The sequence below is a fragment of the Mustelus asterias genome, chromosome 8 (genome assembly GCF_964213995.1).
Source record: "Mustelus asterias chromosome 8, sMusAst1.hap1.1, whole genome shotgun sequence".
Classification (NCBI taxonomy): Eukaryota; Metazoa; Chordata; class Chondrichthyes; order Carcharhiniformes; family Triakidae; genus Mustelus; species Mustelus asterias.
The window spans coordinates 35,313,885-35,334,279 of NC_135808.1; the positions used below are offsets into that span (position 1 = coordinate 35,313,885).

The 20,395-nt window shown below is 43.3% G+C and overlaps 4 protein-coding genes across 4 annotated transcripts in view; all 4 read right to left on the reverse strand.

The window, feature by feature from the left end:
* LOC144497033 (uncharacterized) overlaps positions 1-8,585 on the reverse strand; it is a 70,582-nt gene extending 61,997 nt beyond the window's left edge. Inside the window, exon 1 of the mRNA XM_078217754.1 lies at positions 7,565-8,585. Within this exon, the coding sequence (XP_078073880.1) occupies positions 7,565-8,146 (582 nt within the window). The 5' untranslated portion in view covers positions 8,147-8,585. The remainder of the gene's footprint in view (positions 1-7,564) is intronic.
* Positions 1-20,395, reverse strand: part of LOC144497048 (uncharacterized) — a 388,053-nt gene that overhangs the window by 364,690 nt on the left and 2,968 nt on the right. The gene's annotated exons all lie outside the window — the stretch shown is intronic.
* The window catches only part of LOC144497015 (uncharacterized), a 507,438-nt gene that overhangs the window by 225,309 nt on the left and 261,734 nt on the right, over positions 1-20,395 (reverse strand). The gene's annotated exons all lie outside the window — the stretch shown is intronic.
* Positions 1-20,395, reverse strand: part of LOC144497025 (uncharacterized) — a 335,427-nt gene that overhangs the window by 207,173 nt on the left and 107,859 nt on the right. The gene's annotated exons all lie outside the window — the stretch shown is intronic.

Genomic DNA, 20,395 nt, shown 5'->3' on the forward strand with positions numbered 1-20,395 from the left:
ACACAGGTGCCCGACAAGGCTGTGTCCTCAGCCCCTTGCTATACTCCTTATACACTTATGACCTATGGCCAAATTTCCCTCCAACTCGTTTTTCAAGTTTCCCGATGACACAACCGTAGTGGGTCGGATCTCAAGCAATCACGAGACGGAGTACAGAAATTAGATAAAGAATCTGGTGAACTGCTGCGACAACAATAATCTCTCCCTCAATGTCAACAAAACGAAGGAGATGGACTTCAGGAAGTGTAGTGGAGAACATGCCCCCATGTACATCAATGGGGATGAAGTGGAAATGGTTGAAAGCTTCAGGTTTTTAGATGCCCAGATCACAACAACCTGTCCTGGTCCCCCCATGCCAACACTATAGTGAAGAAAGCCCACCAACGCCTCTACTTTCTCAGAAGACTAAGAAATTTGGCATGTCAGCTACGACTCTCACTAACTATTACAGATGCATGATAGAAAGCATTCTTTCTGGTTGTATCACAGCTTGGTATGGCTCCTACTCTGCCAAGACAGCAAGAACCTACAAAGGGTCATGAATGAAGCCCACTCCATCACGCAAATCAGCCTCCCATCCATTGACTCTGTCTACACTTCCCGCTACCTCGGAAAAGCAGCCAGCATAATCAAGGACCCTATGCAACCCGGACATTCTCTCTTCCACCTTCTTCCATCAGGAAAAAGATACAACAGTCTGAGGTCACGTACCAACCGACTCAAGAACAGCTTCTTCCCTGCTGCCATCAGACTTTTGAATGGACCTACCTCGCATCAAGTTGATCTTTCTCTACACCCTAGCTATGACCGTGACACCACCTTCTGCACTCTCACCTTTCCTTCTCTATGAACTATCTGTATAGCGTGCAAGAAACAATATTTTTCACTGTATACTAATACATGTGACATTAATAAAACAAATCAAAATGTATCTAAGGAAGATTGTAAGTTTCTGACCAGTATCTCTGAGATTATCACTCCATACTTCCCGCAGTGTCCAGGATGTACATCCCATTTGATCCTGGTGATTTAGCGACTTTAAGTACCCCAGTGTTTCTAATACCTCCTCTTTATCCATTTTGAGCACATCCAGTGTTTCAATTATCTCCTCTGTTTATATGATTTCAGTTGCATCTTCTCCCTGGGTAAGGACCAAGTTCTCTTTTAGTATCTCACCTCGCTCTGTCTCTGAGTCTTCATCACCTTTCTGGACTCTAATTCACCCACCCATAATCTCACTAATTTTGACTATTTATTCGTCTATCAAACATTTCCATAATTTAGTAGCCAGTCTCTATTCCTCTCTCTTTACATCCTGATTATCAGTTGAATTATTAAGGTGACATCCTGTTTCATCCTATATTCTACCTGTTTTATCATCCAGGGAGTTCTGCCTTTTCCAGTCCTTCCTTTCCCACTTGTTCAGATTCTCCATCACAATCCAGTCTCCTCTGGAAAGGCAGCAGCTGCTGCTGGGGTTTCCCACTCTCCCACACAGGGCAGGTGCGGATGAGACAGACTCTCAGCCGATGGGAACTACATTACCCATGCTGCATGTAGTCCCCGGAGCCTGCGCAGTGAGGAGCGGCAGTATGGAGTCAGGGAGAGCCAGCCCGCGGTGCCTGATGGGAGTTGTAGTTCTATCGCGTGCAGCAGCGGTTGGTTTGGGAGTTGGAACGTGAGGAAGCGCGAGCCCGAGCGGCTGAATCGAATTGAAAAGCAGAGATTGACCCTTGGTAGGAACCAGAGCGATGGCGGTGGGAAGATTCACCATTGCAGGAGATTCTCTGTGTACAACTGAAGAGGAAAAAGTCGCACAAGTCACAGCTTTTCCACTGACTGGACAACATAGAAGAGTTACAGGAGGATAGCGTGGTTGGTCATCTCAAAGGCTGCAGAGAGGTTGCTTCTCTCTCCACAGATGTTTCCTGACCTGAGGATTTCCAGCATTTTCTGAATCTCTATTAGATTTCCAGCAATCACAGGATTTAGATTCCAAGAGCCGGCTGTGTGCACTTTAGGGAAGTGTAGACTATGGGTTGAATGATGGAAACTTGATGGAATTCAACAGTTTGTCTTTATGACTTCATGTGGACAAATTATTTCAATTGGAGAGGTTAGGGAGGACCAAAGGATATATTTACAAGTTCTGTAAGGGCAGAACTACAGATTCATTAACTATTAAAGGTAAAAACAAAGACATTTTATAAAAAGTCAAACAATACCATATGTCTATTTTTGGAGGAATAGAATTGAAAAGCAGAGAAGTGATATTGAACTTGTCTAGAACCTTGTTTAGACCACACTTGGAGAGCTGTGTACAGTTCAGATGAACATATTGAAAAAAAGGATAGAAAGGAACGGGAGAAGTTGCTAAAATACATTGATATGGATGATATTGAGAATTGAGGGATTGTAACAATCAGGAAAGAGTGAACAGACTAGCACACTTTTCTCTAGAAATGAGAAGGCTGAGGGGGAGATATCATAGAAATCTTTAAAAGATGAATTATAAAGTTACGATTTGGCAGTAAATGGAAAGATGTTCTCACTTGTTTGAGGGATTCCAAAATCAGGGACCAGAAATATGATGGTCAATAATAAATTAATTAATTCAGGAGAAACGTCTTTCCCAAAAGAATAATTAGAGTCTGGATAAAAGCAAATTACTGCAGATGCTGGAATCTGAAACAAAAATAGAAAATGCCAGGAAATCTCAGCAGGTCTGACAGCATCTATGGAAAGAGAATAGAGCCAACCTTTCAAGTCTGGATGACCCTTCATCGGAGCCAAAGCATGAGCAGATGCTGAAGTAGAGTATATATCTCATTCTATTTTATTTGTCTTCAGTTCAATGACCACACCTCAGAATAACCATCTTCTTCTTAAGTTCTCTACGCAAAGGTAGAAGGGCAAGGAGGCAGATCCAAAATCCACCGCAGCCGGAACAGGGATTTAACCCTATGCTGTTGACACCAATTTGATCCACACCAGCTGTCCAGCCAACTTGCGTCCCAAAGATTCTGAGTTGCTGTGGCAACATCCATTTTTACTGCATGTTGTAGCCTGGAGCTGTCGAAAGTGATGGAAAAAGCTCCAATTTATTTCTATCACCTGACTGACCAGGAATCTCTCCCATTCTTTGGTGTGTTGGAAGAATTTAAAAATTAATTTCCAGCCTGTTTGGCCGAGCTATGAACACAACTTCCTTGGGCATGAATTGCTGGAGTGGGATTTGAAATCAGAGCTTCTGGTTCAGAGGCAGGGACATTATTTACTGCACCACAAGTTCCCCATTCAATCCTCGTTATTCCTCAATGATATTGGACTTCAGTGCACCCTCCCACCACTAGATGTGCTGTGCTTTAAATCTGAAAAGGGACATGGGGGTCAAGTGAGGTGTGAGAGGCAGAGTGAGGGGTCAGGTAAAGGATGTTGCATGAGGTGAGGAGCAAACACCGACAGAGAGGTGCAGATCACTTCCCCAGTCACAGAGTCAATCTCCAAGTCACAGTCTCTCCCCCAATCAGAGTCAATCTCTGATTCACAGCCAATGTCAATCTCTGATTCACAGTTACTCCACATGTCAGAATCAATCTCCGAATCATAGAATCCCTACAGTATAGGCCCATCGAGTCTGCACCAGCAACAATCCAGACCCTATCCCCATAACCCCATGTATTTACCCTGATAGTGTCAGGGGGATTAAGGGGCAATTTTTTAGCCTGGCCACCTATACAGCACATCTTTGGAGTGTGGGAGGAAACCGGAGCATCCAGAGGAAACTCACATAGACACAGGGAGAAAGTGCAAATTCCGCACAGACAGTGACCGATACCAGAATTGAACCTGGATCACTGGCGCTATTACAGACACTCACTAAGAACAGAATCATTGCCCAAGTCAGCACAGTGTTACACCCCATGTCCTTTGCCCTATTCCCCTGCATCCTTCTCCTCTATGCCCCTCAGGCAATTGTAGCAAGTTCCCTGGCCTGAAGGATGATACTTGGGTTTTTTAGACAATCTGAGAGATTTCATGTTTTTATTTTGATTCTATTCATTCAGATAATTTCATTTGTCAAATTTTTTTTCTACATGGAGTAGTTGAAGAGAATATCATTGATACATTTTAAGGAGAAACTATATAAATACATAAGGGAGAAGGAACAAAAGGATATGCTGATGGGATGAGAGGAGGCAAGGGTGAAGCATGAATACCAGCATGGACCAGTTGGGCTGAATAGCCTGTTTCTGCACAGTAATCCTATGTATGTAACTTTCCACGGTTGCATTGGAATCTCAATTTCTGGATTGTTAATCCAGCACCCACAGCAATTCAGCTGACAGGTTCGATTTCCGCTTGGACACGTTCTCCCTGTGTCTACGTGGGTTTCCTCCGGATGCTCCGATTTCTTCCCACAGTCCAAAGATGTATGGGTTAGGTGATTGATGATGCTAAATTGCCCCTTAGTGTCAGGGGGACTAGCTAGGGTAAATACATGGGATTACAGGGATACAGCCTGGGTGGGATTGTGGTCGGTGCAGACTCGAAGGGCCAAATGGCCTCCTTCTGCACTATAGGATTCTATGACAACTGGAGATACATTTATTGAAATATAAAATTTCTTCCTTTCACTTGCAGCCCTCTCGATTTTGCGAGATTTCATATTTCTATTATTTTCTGATTCTGACACCAGTGAGTGTCAGGCCATGACTGGCCAGTCCATTGGTCCTGTCACTGAGCTGATTTAATTGTTTTTTTAATTACATCTTCCAGTTGATGAGACCCATTTCAAAGGGACAGCAATATATCTCCCATTAAAAGAAAATGGCTTCTTTACTCTACCAAGTTTAATCTGATTTTGATCAAAGCCCTTTTCACTAGGACTAGAGACCTCAGTGTCTTGCTGTTCCCGTCTCCTGGGGTTTTCTTGCAATGTCCTCATACTTCAACTGAAAATTACTTGTTTTCTGATCTTTAACAACTTTGGTTGTTGATGAAATAACAAACTAATTAGGTAACGCAATCAAGTCTTACTCAAGACATTGAATTAACCTTAATGCAGTGATACAATAATGCAGGATTTAAAATGGCTGAAGAAGCCACTAGTGTTAGTCTCAAAATGGCTTTCTTAACCTTGTTTCAAAGTTCTTGGTTTTCTATGATTTACATTAATAAAAATAAACTCCTATAGTTAAAATTTAATTCTAACCACCCCCCAAAACTACCTAGAGAGGAAGAGAGCTAGGAGAAAATTACTTTGTCACAGGTCTCACTCTCCTGTACATGTGCCAATCCCACCACTGCACATCATCACTGCCTTGGATGCTGTGAGTTTTCATCTTCTGATCTGCTGTCAAACACATCCGAGGCTCCACATCCCACACTGATGATGTCAGTTTGAAAGCCTCTGAGGATGAAGAATGCTATTCTCACACTAGAAATCTTTGTCAAACATTTACCAGGGGGAACTGAGACAGCAGCTGTAATATTTAGATTTCGATTGAACAACAGCAAGTTGAAGCCAAGGTGTACAAAGAGAGTGAGCCATACACCCCCGTTTTTGTTTGAAAGTTACTCCACATAAATAGTCCACAAAGAAAATGATCACACTCGAACAAAAAATTGTTTTTTCTAGTCTGTTCCAATTTTGTCTGTCCCTACACACACATTGCAGATGTAATCTTCACAAATGAAATAACATCCTTTGTAAAAGCTTTGGAGCACATAGAAGTGTTTTGTGAAAGATGCTTTGAAGTGCCTTGTGGTCAGATTCTACCATCATTTTCTCTCTCCCAAACAGATACTGGTTGAAATGCTCACAATTAAAAATAATATCCAGGCACTCTTTCTCAGTCTGTGCATAGCATCGTTCAGTTTGTGTTAATGCTTTGGATACAAACACAACTGGTTGTCTTGGCTGCATGAGGATTGCTCCGAGTCCTGTTTCACTGGGATCTCACTGCAGGGTGACTTCATCATTGACATCATAGTACCTCAGCACTGGCATTGTTGTCACTAGTTGTTTGATGTGAATGAAAGCTATTTCTTGTTGTGTCCCAATACCACTGAACATCCTCTGCAGTGAACTTGTGTAGAGATTCACACTCTGATGACAGATTAGCAAGAACTTGATTAGGTAGATCCCGTTTGGGTTCAGTGATGCTCTAGGAGCTCCAACAACTGTGTGAAGGATTTCTGACAGAACTCACACCAATATCTCACATCAAAGTCATCAAAAAAGCTTTATTACAAACCTTACACTTGAATGATTACTGCCTTGAGGGATCCTCTGATGGAGCAGGAGTTTAGAGGACTGTATTAATGGTTTGTTGCCCACCCCACATTTCAGTGGTTTCTCTATCTGTCTGATAGAATAAGAAATCAAAAACTTCACAAAGGATTTGTCAGACACCTCACATCTGATCATTTACTTCCAGGTAAATGTGTTGGTGTGAACAGAGAATCTGAGACTGCAAGAATGATTTGTTGCACACTTCAAAGGTGAACCATTTCATGTGGATCCTCGGATGGACTAGAAGCTTTGATGATTGTGAAAATGATTTGTCTAGTCAAAAGTAAAATTGGCCTTCTTGAAATGATTGGATTGATGCTGGGAAAGGTAGGAGATAGCCTGTGGAGATAGACGGACAGTGCTTTGGAAGGACAGCTCCCCTGTGTGAGCACTGGAGGGTAAACAACACAAACAACTCTCAGTGTATGGGAAGCAGGTGAGCTGGCTGCAAGTCCAGGTAGAGATGTTGGTGTTTGGTGAGAGAGGGTGAGCAGATGAAACAATTCATAAAATCCCTACAGTGGAAAAGGAGGCCATTTGGCCCATCGAGTCTGCACCAACTCCAACAGAACATTCCACCTAAGCCCTATCGCCATAGGACAATCCTGACATATGTCACACTGGAAGGGTTTGTCTTCCGTGTAGGTTCACTGATGTTCCAAGAGGTCCAACAACTGTGCGAGCTTTTTTTTTTTTTACAGAACTCACACCGACGGTGTTTCTCCTTGTGTGAATGTGAGATACACTGACTGTGTGAAAGCACTGTCATAGAGCTGAATGTTTTCTCTCCAGTGTGGATCCACTGGTGCTTCAGAAGATCAGAAGAGTGGGTGAAAGTCTTGTTACAAACCTCAGTTGAAGGGACACTCTCCTGTGTAGCTCCTCTGATGAACCAGGAAGTTTGAAGAGTTTGTGAAAGCTTTGTCATGCAGTGTGGTGTGAACAGTTTCTCCCCAGTATGAATGTATCAGTGTTTCGTGAGTGTCACAACATCTCACTCACAAACCTCACAATGCAATCGTTCCTCCTCTGTCTAGTCTATCAGGAAGGATGTTGACCTTGTGAAGTCTTTGTCCGTCACCACACACAAACATATTTTCCTCAGTGTGGATGTCTGTGTTTCATGAGCATTGCTGACTGAGACTCAGTCACATGCCTCACTTGGCTTCCCCACTGTGAATACAATGGTAACCCAACATGTCCCATAATTGTTCAAAGTCCTTATTACACACCTCACATGTGAATGTTTTCTTCCCCCCTGTGAATGCGTCGGTGACTCACAAGGCCTGGCAGTTGTGCAAAGCCCTTATTACACACCTCACACTTAAATGGCTTCTCCCCAGTGTGAAGGCGTTGGTGTGTGCGGAGAGTGGATGACTGCGAGAATGATTTGTTACACACTTCACAGGTGAATGGTTTCTCCCCTGTGTGAATCCTCTTGTGCATCAGGAGATTGGACGCCTGGGTGAAAGCCATCCCACAAACCTCACACCTGAAGGGTTTTTCCCCTGTGTGAATGCTCTGGTGCACTAGGAGTCTTGTAGATGTTACAAAAGCTTTATCACAAACCTCACACTTGAACGGCTTCTCCCCTGTGTGAATTGTCTGATGGATCAGGAGGCTTGTTAACTGTGCAAATGATTTCTCACACATCTCACACGCAAATGGTTTCTCTCCTGTGTGAATGCGTTGGTGTGCACGGAGATGTGATGACTCAGAGAATGATTTATCACACACCTCACACGTGAATGGTTTCTCTCCAGTGTGAATGCGTTGATGTCTACGGAAGTGAGATGAGCGCAAGAACAATTTGTTACACACCTCACACTTGAATGATTTATCATCCATGTGTTAAACGTTGTACAACAGATACACCTTGTGTGTTAGGAGACCTTATGATCCAGTGAACCCCTCCTCCCAAAACTTGAACAGTGCTTCCCTGTTGGAATGAGTCAGTGGTTCATGAAGCTCTCACCACACTTGGAGTTCATTCACACACTTTCCCAGCCTCACCCTGACCATTCACCCACAGCCGAACCTTTGGAAATGTTGGTTACGATGGAAGGTTTCTCAACACTGACCAGTTTCGGATCTGATGATATGTCAAAGCTTCCCTGACTCGACTGATTTCCAGATGATGGTTTCACTGCCCAACCTTCTCTGTGTTGAGCAATGCTGTGAAGGGACTGGATGTCTTCCCACAGTTGTACAGTTGTTTCTTGGGTGATGGTCAGGATCTATCTGCGGTGTCTATTCTCTCTGCATTCTCTGGTGTAGTACGGTGCAATCCTTCTGTAAAACAGAAAAAGGAAACATGATTTCCTCCAACTCCCTCTCCTCCTTTGCTGAAGGGGCTGACTCCTCAGTTTGAGTCTGTTCCAAGTGAGACCCAGTCTGCTATTCCACTGTGTGTTTCTTTTTCCTCACAACTGGCACATACACACTGCTTCCAGTAGGAACACTGGAGAGTGACCAGGAGCACAGAATGTGGCTACTTTTCTTCCTCCACCCAGATCCCCCAGCTTCCCAGGCACCATTAAGGTAATAGAAAAGACAATCAGATGGACTGTAAAACAGGCCAATCACTGTGAAGCTATGTCATTGAAACTTATGATTCTGGAAAAATCCCAGAGTCCCCCCTCACTGTCTCTGGGAATGTCCCATCCCACTGACAGGTGGGGAAGTCTTCAATATTGACTCTATGGAGTCTCATGGCTTCAGGTCAAATAAGCTCAAGGAAAACTACCAATCCTTTCCAACTGATGAGTCAGTACATCACACTATGGGGAAGTAGGCTAAGGACAGATCCCAAAACTGGGTATCCATGAGGAGCAGTGAGCCATCAGCAGCAGCAGGATTGTATTCCATCACAGTTCTCATTCCATGATTATCATCAAACCAATAGATAGCGATGTCAGGAGCAGCACTGGGTAAACTTTAGAGTCAAGGTTTGAACCAATGAAGCTTATTGTTTAATCTGCATCTAATGTCCGATCAGACAGAGCATTCCAAATCCTGACCACGTTGTGCAAAAACATTTTTCATTAACTTTTCTCTGATTCTTTTGCTAAACATCTTTTATCTGTAACATCTAGTTATCAACCCTCTACCAATTGGAACAGTCTCACTCTACTCTTGTCTAAACACTTCATGATTTTAAGTATCTCTAACAAATCTCCTCTTAGCCTTCTCTGCTCTCCGGGAAACAATCGCAGCTTCTCCGGTCTATCCACAAAACTACAATCCCTCAATCCTGGAACTATTCTACTAAATCTCTTCTGTACCATAGAACATAGAACATTACATTGCAGTACAGGCCCTTCGGCCCTCGATGTTGCGCCGACCAGTGGAACCAATCTAAAGCCCCTCTAATCTACACTATTCCAATATCATCCATATGTTTATCCAATAACCATTTGAATGCTCTTAATGTTGACAAGTCCACTACTGCTGCAGGCAGGGCATTCCACGCCCTTACTACTCTCTGAGTAAAGAACCTACCTCTAACATCTGTCCTATATCTCTCACCCCTCAATTTAAGGCTATGTCCCCTCATGCTAGCCATCACCATCCAAGGAAAAAGGCTCTCACTATCCACCCTATCTAATCCTCTGATCATCTCGTATGCCTCTATTAAGTCACCCCTTAACCTTCTTCTCTCTAACGAAAACAACCTCAAGCCCCTCAGCCTTTCCTCATACGATTTTCCCATCATACCAGGCAACATCCTGGTAAATCTCCTCTGCACCCTTTCCAACACTTCCACATCTTTCCTATAATACGGCGACCAGAACTGTACGCAATACTCCAAATGCAGCCGCACCAGAGTTTTGTACAGTTGCAGCATGACCTCTTGGCTCCGAAACTCAATCCCTCTACCAATAAAAGCTAACACACCGTATGCCTTCTTAACAACTCTATCAACCTGGGTGCCAACTTTCAGGGATCTATGCACATGGACACCCAGATCCCTCTGTTCATCCACACTACCAAGTATCTTACCATTAGCCCAGTACTCTGTATTCCTGTTACTCCTTCCAAAGTGAATCACCTCACACTTTTCCGCATTAAACTCCATTTGCCACCTCTCAGCCCAGCTCTGCAGCTATTCTATGTCCCTCTGTAACCTGCCACTTCCCTCCGCACTGTCTACAACTCCACCGACTTTAGTGTCATCCGCAAATTTACTAATCCATCCTTCCACGCCCTCATCCAGGTCATTAATAAAAATGACAAACAGCAGTGGCCCCAAAACAGATCCTTGCGGTACACCACTAGTAACTGAACTCCAGGATGAATATTTCCCATCAACCACCACCCTTTGTTTTCTTACAGCTAGCCAATTCCTGATCCAAACCACTAAATCACCCTCAATCCCATGTGTCCATATTTTCTGCAAGAGCTTACCATGGGGAACCTTATCAAACGCTTTGCTGAAATCCATATACACCACATCAACTGCTTTACCCTCATCCACCTCTTTGGTCACCTTCTCAAAGAACTCAATAAGGTTTGTGAGGCATGATCTACCCTTCACAAAACCGTGCTGACTATCCCTAATCAATTATTCCTTTCTAGGTGATTATAAATCCTATCTCTTATAATCCTTTCCAATACTTTGCCCACAACAGAAGTAAGGCTCACCGGTCTATAATTACCAGGGTTGTCCCTACTCCCCTTCTTGAACAAGGGGACAACATTTGCTATCCTCCAGTATGGAGGGGACCCATACTAGGTCCGCTCACATTGCTACCCATCTCGAAACTGAACCTAGATCTAGGTTATGTGTCTTCTTACATCACAGTGTGAGCACAATATTCTACTTAGTCCAGTATTAATCATTTAGTTACCAGACCCTTCTACTACAGGAGACACCAGGGCCCAACAGCTGGTAAAGGTAAAATTCCTATATTGCAAAGACACAAGGGATACTGGCAGGTTCTGTTGATGGCCCTCACAAAGGAAATCTCCACCTTCATAATATCAGATGGGTTATACCAGTGTCGAGTTATGCCTTTTTGACTCCGAAATGATCCGACTACATTCCAAAGACTGATGAACCAGGTATTGGCAGGTTTACCCAATTGAGTAGTGTACCTTGATGACTTCCTAGTGTACAGTGGCACCTTGGAAAACCATAATAAGCAACTGGAAGCCATTTCCAGAGAGTACAGTCAGCTGACCTAATGGTCAATCTGGCAAAGAGTAAGATTGCTAAGGCTAAAGTGATCTAACTAGAACATGTAGTGGGTCCAAATCTGGCTACCAAGATTTAATCCATAGCCCAGTTCCACGTTCCCAAAATAAAACAGGAAATCATGAGGTTCTTGGAGATGTGTGGGTTCCACCACAAGTTCATCGCAAACATTAGCATAGTAGCTGCCCCGCTGACAGATCTACGAAAGGGAAAAGCAAAGATATTATGGACTGAGAAATGCCAGATAGCTTTCCAAAAGCTGAAAGCAATTTTAATAGGTGAACCTGTGCTTGCAGCCCTGGACTTTAACAGTTCTCCTATAAGATGACACATTCAGAATAGAAACACCAATCAGATACTTCTCTAAAAAACTCAACAAGCATCAGAAACTGTACTCCACAAAAAAAGGAAACCTTTGGTTTATTACAGGCTCTCAAAATACTTTTGAGATATATGTCTGAGAGACCACAGTTTATACTGATATTAACAATCCTTTAGTTTTTGTGAAAAAGTTTAAGACCCAGAAAGCCAAGTTATTCTATTGGAGTTTGTTCCTCTAATTGTACCACTTAAAAATCACCGACATTCCTGGGAAATCAAATGTGATTGCAGATGCCCTGTCCAGAACTTAAAGGAGTCCAGTTAGGACTGAAAAATATAAAATTGACCATTGCTAATAGAATGAATGTGTGAGAGGGTATTTTATTGTTTTATGTTTTTTTTTGTAATGAAATGAGAATGAATGAGAAGGGGTGAAACTGTAGTTAGCACTGCTGCCTCACAGTGCCAGGGACCTGGGTACAATTCTGGCCTTGGGTCACTGTCTGTGTGGAGTTTGCACATTCTCCCCGTGTCTGCGTGGGTTTCCTCCAGGTGCTCCAGTTTCCTCCCAGACTCCAAAGAGCAGGTTAGGTGGATTGTCCATGGTAAATTTCCTCCTAGTGTCCCATGATACTTACGTCATGGTAAATGTGCAGGATTACAGGGATCAGGTGGGGGCCTGGTTAAGATGCTCTTGGAGAGTCGGTACAGACTCGATGGACCAAATGGCCTTCTTCTGCACTTAGTGATTTGATGATTCTATGGAATCTCATGGGTTGTCTCATAAAGAGACAGACACTACAATCACTACATCCCTCCCCCTTTAACTTTCTTAGACAATCTTCAAGATCAATTTACTCAACTCACATTCTAAATAAACATCATACACACAAGTTGGACATTTGTAAATTGATGTAGCAATTGTTCAATGGAGGGATCTTGAGACTTGCATTTAATATAACACTTCTTCTAGAAAGCTTCAATTATGCAGAGTCCCAATATAGTCTTGCATGGGATTCTTCCATACAGGCTTGCTGCTTTCTGAGTTCTGTCCTAGTCTGTGCACTAACCAAGGACAACATACTTTAGTCTGTAGACAGTGTCACTCTCCAATCCTCCATTGATCCTTTTCTCTGTCAAGTACCTTACTCTACAATGCATGCACTTACCTTCATCACAATACAGTAGCTCATTCACAATTTGGTCTGCTCCACGTGAAGTAATGGTCATGGCACTCTGTTTCTAGTACTGAGATCATGTGATAAAGTTCCTTCTCTTCTTAGTATTTCTATTCCATTGACCATGTTATCATATTTGTTCTTCTGCTTTTCTATTAGTGTGACCATTTCGGCATTCTTGTTCTGGCATGTAATGCCAGTTTCCTTCTCTGCCTGAATTGCTTCTTTGTCCAGTTCTCACACATCTCTTTCATTTACTAATCTCTTCCTTTCAGTATCAAGAAATCTTCAGCTTGGACAAGAGTAGTTCTTTATTTAATGAATCTGCTTTCTCCTCCACCTGTGTTTTGCACTCAGTTTGGTCTGAGCCATTTCCAGTTGCATCTCCTGCAGTTTTTAAAAAAATAATTCTTCTCTTTTTCTTGATATTCATCTGAAGTACCCTTAAATAACTGACAATTTTAAATGGCCCATTTTTGTTAAAATAATTCTTTGCAGTGATCACAGTCTTCAACCTGTTTCCAAATTTGTTGCAACTCGGCTTTATTTCCCAATGTTGCCTTCCCAATCTCTCACCCAGTTGGGAGCTGACTTGTTTGTATCTGATGATTCAGCAGTTCTTCTGATTCTCAGTCACAGTATGTGCAAGTTTTATTCTTAGTCCATTTGTCTCATGTTGACATGACTCCATCAGCTTTCCAACCTTGATTTCCAGCACTTTGCAAGAATTAATTGACATTTTCACCAGCTTAACACTCTGCTATTGAACACATTGGAGCTTTTCCTCAAATCACTACAGTTTCTCTTTTTTTGCTGTCAGAATAGAATCCGGGACTTCACTGAACAGCTGCAGGGCATCTTGAAGGGGGAGGGTGACATGTTGGTACCAGTGACATAGATAGGAAGAGGGATGAGGTCTTGCATCAAGAATTCAGAGAGTTAGGCAGTGAACTTAAAAACAGGATCTCTTGGGTTGTAATCTATGGATTTCTCTCAGTGCCATGTGCTAACAAGCACAAAAATAGGAGAATAGCACAGATGAATGTGTGGGTTGCTGCAGGAGGGAGGGTTTTAGATTCCTGGATCACTGGGACAATTTCTGGGAAAGGTGGGACCTGTACAAGCAGGACAGTCTACATCTGAACCAAACTGGGACTAACATCCTTTGCTAGAGCTGTTGGGAGGAGTTTAAACTAATTCAGCAGGAGCAGAGGACTCAGGCTGTTAGCAGAATAGGGACACAGCATAATACAGTAAAACAATCAAGTCAGAGGGAGTGTAGCTGTATTAAGTTTCAAGGGAGTACGGCAAGGTTGAATAGCTTCTACTTAAACGCCAGGAGTATTGCAGGTAAAAAGGATGAGTTGAGGGCAATGATTGACACATGGAAGTGTGATATAGTAACCATTACAGTGACGTGGTTGAAGAAAGGACACGAATGGCAACTCAACATATAGAATTTTCAGGCGAGATAAAGGAGCGGGTAAAAGAGGAGGAGGCATTGCATTGTTAGTTAAGGAGTCAGTTACTGCAATAAGGAGGTAGCCATGATATGGAGATGCCGGCGTTGGACTGGGGTAAGCAGATTAAGTAGTCTCACAACACCAGGTTAAAGTCCAACAGGTTTATTTGGTAGCACGAGTACCCTCTCTAAAATTCAGAGATAGAGTGGGAGGAACTCTTCGAAGGATTTGAAAAGACAGGAAACATTGAGATGCCAACACACAAACAAAACTGAGCATTCATAGTCCACAGGATAATCACCAGCTCCCAACTCAACAACAGGAAACCAGTAAGAATCCTCACTCTGCCCCTCCCAATAATTCCACCTCACCTTCTCATATTCAGTAATAACCCATCAACAAAACTCAGCCTGTAAATCAGAAGGGAAATGCTTCCAATAAACACACTCAATATCCAACACACAGCTCCAATCAAACAGCTCAGCACAAAGCACCGAATAAACAGGTCTCTCAGCTGGATCTTCTCACACAGCATAAGGTGCATTCCCACACCTGATTCCCCACAGGATAGTCAGACTGCCTGAACATTAGTGTGGAGATTATGCAATGTAATTATTATAAATTCTGCTCCTTCACTCACCATCTCCTCACTTGGTTTTCAGTCCCTACAGGAAGTGAAGCAGCTGTGAAAGAGGAAGAGGAGAGAATGGGCAGAGTGGGTGGGCTCTCTGATTGATGTCTCTCACAGCCAATCCAAATATTTCTGGAGTAACATGAGTTTCCTGAAGCTTGGAAAACTGACTGGTGAAACGGAGGCGACTTTGTGCAGCAGATCAGGTTGGGATTTAAACTTGTCATTGTCCCATCTGAATAAAACCTCACTTATTACAGCTGCTGTCTCAGTTCCCCTGGTAAATGTTTGACAGAGATATCTGGTGTGGGAATAGCATTCTTCATCCTCGGAGGCTTTCAAACTGACAACATCAGTGTGGGATGTGTAGCCTGGGATGTGTTTGACAGCAGATCGGAAGACGAAGGCCCACAGCATCCAAGGTAGTGATGATGTGCAGTGGTGGGATCAGCACATGGACAGGAGAGAGGGACACAGGAGGCACTATGTAATGTACTCCCCCTATTCTCCTCATCTCTCTATTTCCTCTGTCCCTCTACTTTTTTCCTAGCTCTGCGGTCTCTTCCTTTCCCCATTCCACTTTCATTCTGTTCCACTCCTCTCACTCTTTACAGAGAAAGGGAGGGGAGAGGCCATAGAGAGATTTGAAAACAAGGTCAAAAATTTACTAAAATACCGAGTTTTATTCCTGACAGACTGTTAGAACTGTGTCTAAACAATCGAACTTCCATAAGATTTTCAATAATGAATGAAAGCAGAATGGTTAATCAGCTGGACTGATTGGAGACAATTCCTTAAGATGTCCATTCCAGCTGATACCAGGAAATTTACCACCTTTCACAGCTTCAGGAACCCAGACACAAAGACAACACTGACACCTGCAGCTCAAAACTAGTTACCACTTTAAATCAAATCAAACTTTCATCTGTACACTGCTTTGGGACTTAACCTCTTATGAACGGAATCAAGTGCAACAGAAATATTATGTTAAAAGCAAATTACTGCAAATGCTGGAATCTGAAACCAAAAAAGAAAACACTGGAAAATCTCAGCAGGTCTGACGGCATCTATAAGGAGAGAAAAGAGCTGACGTTTTGAGTCCAGATGGCCCTTTGTAAGGGCTGCCAGTTATTGTCAGCTGTGGCTTCATTAGCACTCTCGTTTGTCACGGAGTCAGAAAGTGGTGGGTTCAAGTCTCACTTGAGTTCTGATGCTGACACTCCAGTGCAGTACTGAGGGAGTGCTGCACTGTCCAACGTACTCTTTCAAATGAGTTAAACCAAGGCTTTGTCTGCCCTCTCAAGCGAATGTGAAAGATCGTAAGAAATGGGAGCAGAATTCGGCCACTCGGCCCTTCGAGTCTGCTCCGCCATTCAATCATGGCTGATATTTTTCTCATCCCCATTCTCCTGCCTTTTCCCCATAACCCCAGATCCCCTTATTAATCAAGAATCTATCTATCTCTGTCTTAAAGACACTTAATGACCTGGCCTCCAAAGCCTTCTGCGGTAAAGAGTTTCACAGATTCACCACTCTCTGGCTGAAGAAATTTCTCCTCATCTCTGTTTTAAAGGATCATCCCTTTAGCCTGAGGTTTTGCCCTCTGGTTCTTGTTTTTCCTGCTAGTGGAAACATCCTCTCCACGTCCACTCTATCCAGGCTCGAAGTATCCTATAAGTTTCAATAAGATCCCCTCTCATCCTTCTAAACTCCAATGTGGAAAAGACCCAGAGTCTTCAACCGTTCCTCATATGACAAGCTCTTCAATTCCAGGGGTCATTCTTGTGAACCTCTTCTGGACCTTATCCAAGGCCAGCACATCCTTCCTTTGATATGGGGCCCAAAGCTGCTCTCAATACTCCAAGTGAGGTCTGACCAGAGCCTTATACAGCCTCAGAAGTACATCCCTGCTCTTGTATTGTAGCCCTCTCGACATGAATGCTAACATTGCATTTACCTTCCTAACTGCCAACTGAACCTACACGTTAACCTTAAAAGAATCTTGAACAATGACTCCCAAGTCCCTTTGTGTTTCTGATTTCCTAAGCATTTTCCCATTTAGAAAATAGTCTATACATATGGCCAATCAGCCAATCCTCTATCCATGCCAGGATCTTACCCTTAACACCATGGGCACTTAGCTTATTTAATAGTCTCCTATGCAGCACCTTGTCAAAGACTTTCTGGGAATCTAAATAAATCACGTCCACTGGTTCTCCTTTATCTAACTTCCTTGTTACCTCCTCAAAGAACTCTAACCGATGTTAGACATGACTTCCCCTTGACAAAGCCGTGTTGACTCAGTCCTACTTTATCATCCACTTCCAAGTACTCTGCGATCTCATCTGTAATAATGGACTCTAAAATCTTGCCAATGACCGAATTCAGTCTAACTGGCCCATAATTTCCCATCTGCTGCCTCCCTCCCTAAACAGTGGTGTTACATTCGCTACTTTCCAGTCCTCTGGTACCCTCCCTGCCTCCAGTGATTCCTGAAAGATCACCACCAATGCCCCCACAATTTCCTTTGCTATCTCTTTTAGAACCCTGGGGTGTAGTCCATCCAGTCCAAGTGATTTATCCACCTTCAGACCTTTCAGTTTCCCCAGAACCTTCTCCTTAGTATTGGCCACTACACTTACCTTGCCCCTGACTCTCCTAGAGCTCTGGCATTCCACTGGTGTCTTTCACCATGAAGGCTGATGCAAAGTAACTATTCAGTTCCTCTGCCATTGCTTTGTTTCCTATTATTACTTTTCCAGCCTCATTTTCCAGTGGTCCAATGGCTAGTTTTGCTTCTCTCTTACCTTTTATATTTTGAAAAAAATTCTTCCCATATTACTAGCTAGCTTACACTCATATTTCATTTTCTCCCCCCTTATTGCTTTTTGAGATATCCTCTGCTCACTTTTAAAGGCTTCCCAATCCTCTGGCCTTCCACTAATCCTTGCCACTTTGTATGCTTTTTCTTTTGCTTTTATGCTGTCCTTGACTTCCCTCGTCAGCCATGGATGCCTTGTACTCCCCTTAGCATGTTTCCGCCTCCTTGGGATGAATAGAACCATAGAACATTACAGCACAGAAACAGGCCTTTTGGCCCTTCTTGGCTGTGCCGAGCCATTTTTCTGCCTAGTCTCACTGACCTGCACCTGGACCATATCCCTCCACACCCCTCTCATCCATGTACCTGTCCAAGTTTTTCTTAAATGTTAAAAGTGAGCCCGCATTCACCACTTCATCTGGCAGCTCATTCCACACTCCCACCACTCTCTGTGTGAAGAAACCCCCCCCTAATATTCCCTTTAAACTTTTCCCCCTTAGCCCATGTCCTCTAGTTTTTTTCTCCCCTAGCCTCAGTGGAAAAAGCCTGCTTGCATTCACTCCATCTATATCCATCATAATTTTATACACCTCTATCAAATCTCCCCTCATTCTTCTACGCTCCAGGGAATAAAGTCCTAACCTATTCAACCTTTCTCTGTAACTCAGTTTCTCAAGTCCTGGCAACATCCTTGTAAACCTTCTCTGCACTCTTTCAACCTTATTAATATCCTTCCTGCAATTAGGTGACCAAAACTGCACACAATACTCTAAATTTGGCCTCACCAATGTCTTATACAACCTCACCATAACATTCCAACTCTTATACTCAATACTTTGATTTATAAAGGCCAATTTACCAAAAGCACTCTTTACGACCCTATCTACCTGTGAATTTCTGTTGTGCCTCCCGAATAACTCTCAAAAACTCCTGCCATTGCTGTTCCACTGTCTTCCCTGCTAGGCTCCCCTTCCAATCAACTCTGGCCAGCTCCTCCCTCATGTCTTTGTAGTTACCCTTATTTAATTGTAATACCATTACATCTGATTCCAGTTTCTCCCTCTCAAACTGCAGGGTAAATTCTATCATATTGTGGTCACTGCTCCCTAAGGGTTCCTTCACCTTAAGTTCCCTAATCAAGTCTGCCTCATTACACGTCACCAAATCCAGAATTGCCTGTTCCCTAGTAGGCTCTGTCACAAGCTGCTCCAAAAAAACCATCTCTTAGACATTGCACAAATTCCTTTTCTTGGGATCCACTACCTACCTGATTTTCCCAGTCCCTCATGATTATTGTAATATTCCCTTTTTTATATGCCTTTTCTATCTCCTGATTTATTTTCTGTCCCATATCCTGACTACTGCTAGGGGGCCTGTACGTAACTCCCATCAGGGTCTTTTTACCTTTGCGATTCCTCAACTCTACCCACAGAGATTCTATGCTTTCTGATCCTATATCATTTCTTGTTATCGATTTAACTTAATTCCTTACTAACAATGCAAACCCGCCCGTTTGCCCATCTGCCTGTCCTTCCGATAGGACACCTATCCTTGGATATTTAGATCCCAGTCCTGATCCCCTTGCAGCCACGTCTCCGTGATGCCCACAATATCGTACCGGCCAATTTCAATGTGCGCAACAAGCTCATTCATCTTGTTGTGTATACTGCGCGCATTTAGGTATAACACCCTCAATCCTGCATTCTCACCTCCCTTCTCATGCTTGCCACGTTTTTTGCTCTGCCTGAGGTTAGATTCCTGCCACCTTCTATACTCTCTGTTCTATTACATGGTCTGGAAACTTTACTAACCTCTCCTGAGCCTTCAGCTTCATTAACCTGCACTTCTACCCTCTCCTTTAACTTTGATTTTCTAATTCTCCATACAACTGAACCCACCCCCCACCCACCCCCACTATTTAGTTAAAAGCCCTATATACAACCTTAGTTATACGATTCACCAGGACTTTGGTCCCAGCACGATTCAGATGAAGACCGTCCCTATGGAACAGATCCCCTCTTCCCCAATACTGGTGCCAATGTCCCATGAATTCAAACCCATTCCTCCCACACCAATCTTTGAGCCACGCATTTACCTCCTTAATCTTGTTGACTCTGTGCCAATTAGTTCGTGGCTCAGGTAGTGGTCCAGAGATTATTACCCTCCTGGTTCTGCTTTTTAATTTAGCTCCTAGCTGTTCATACTCCCTTAGCAGAACTGTTGTTCCTGTTCTACCTATGTCATTGGTACCTACGTGGACCACAACAACTGGATCTTTACCCTCCCACTCCAAGTTCCTCTGCAGCCCAGATGAGATATTCCAAAGCCGAGCACCAGGCAGGCAACACAACCTTCGGGACTTTCCATCCTGGTCACAGAGAACAGTGTCAATGCCCCTAACTATACTATCCCCAATTACGACTACATTTTTTTTTCTCCTCCCACTTGAATGTACCATGGCCGTGGTCAATTTGCTCATCCTCCCT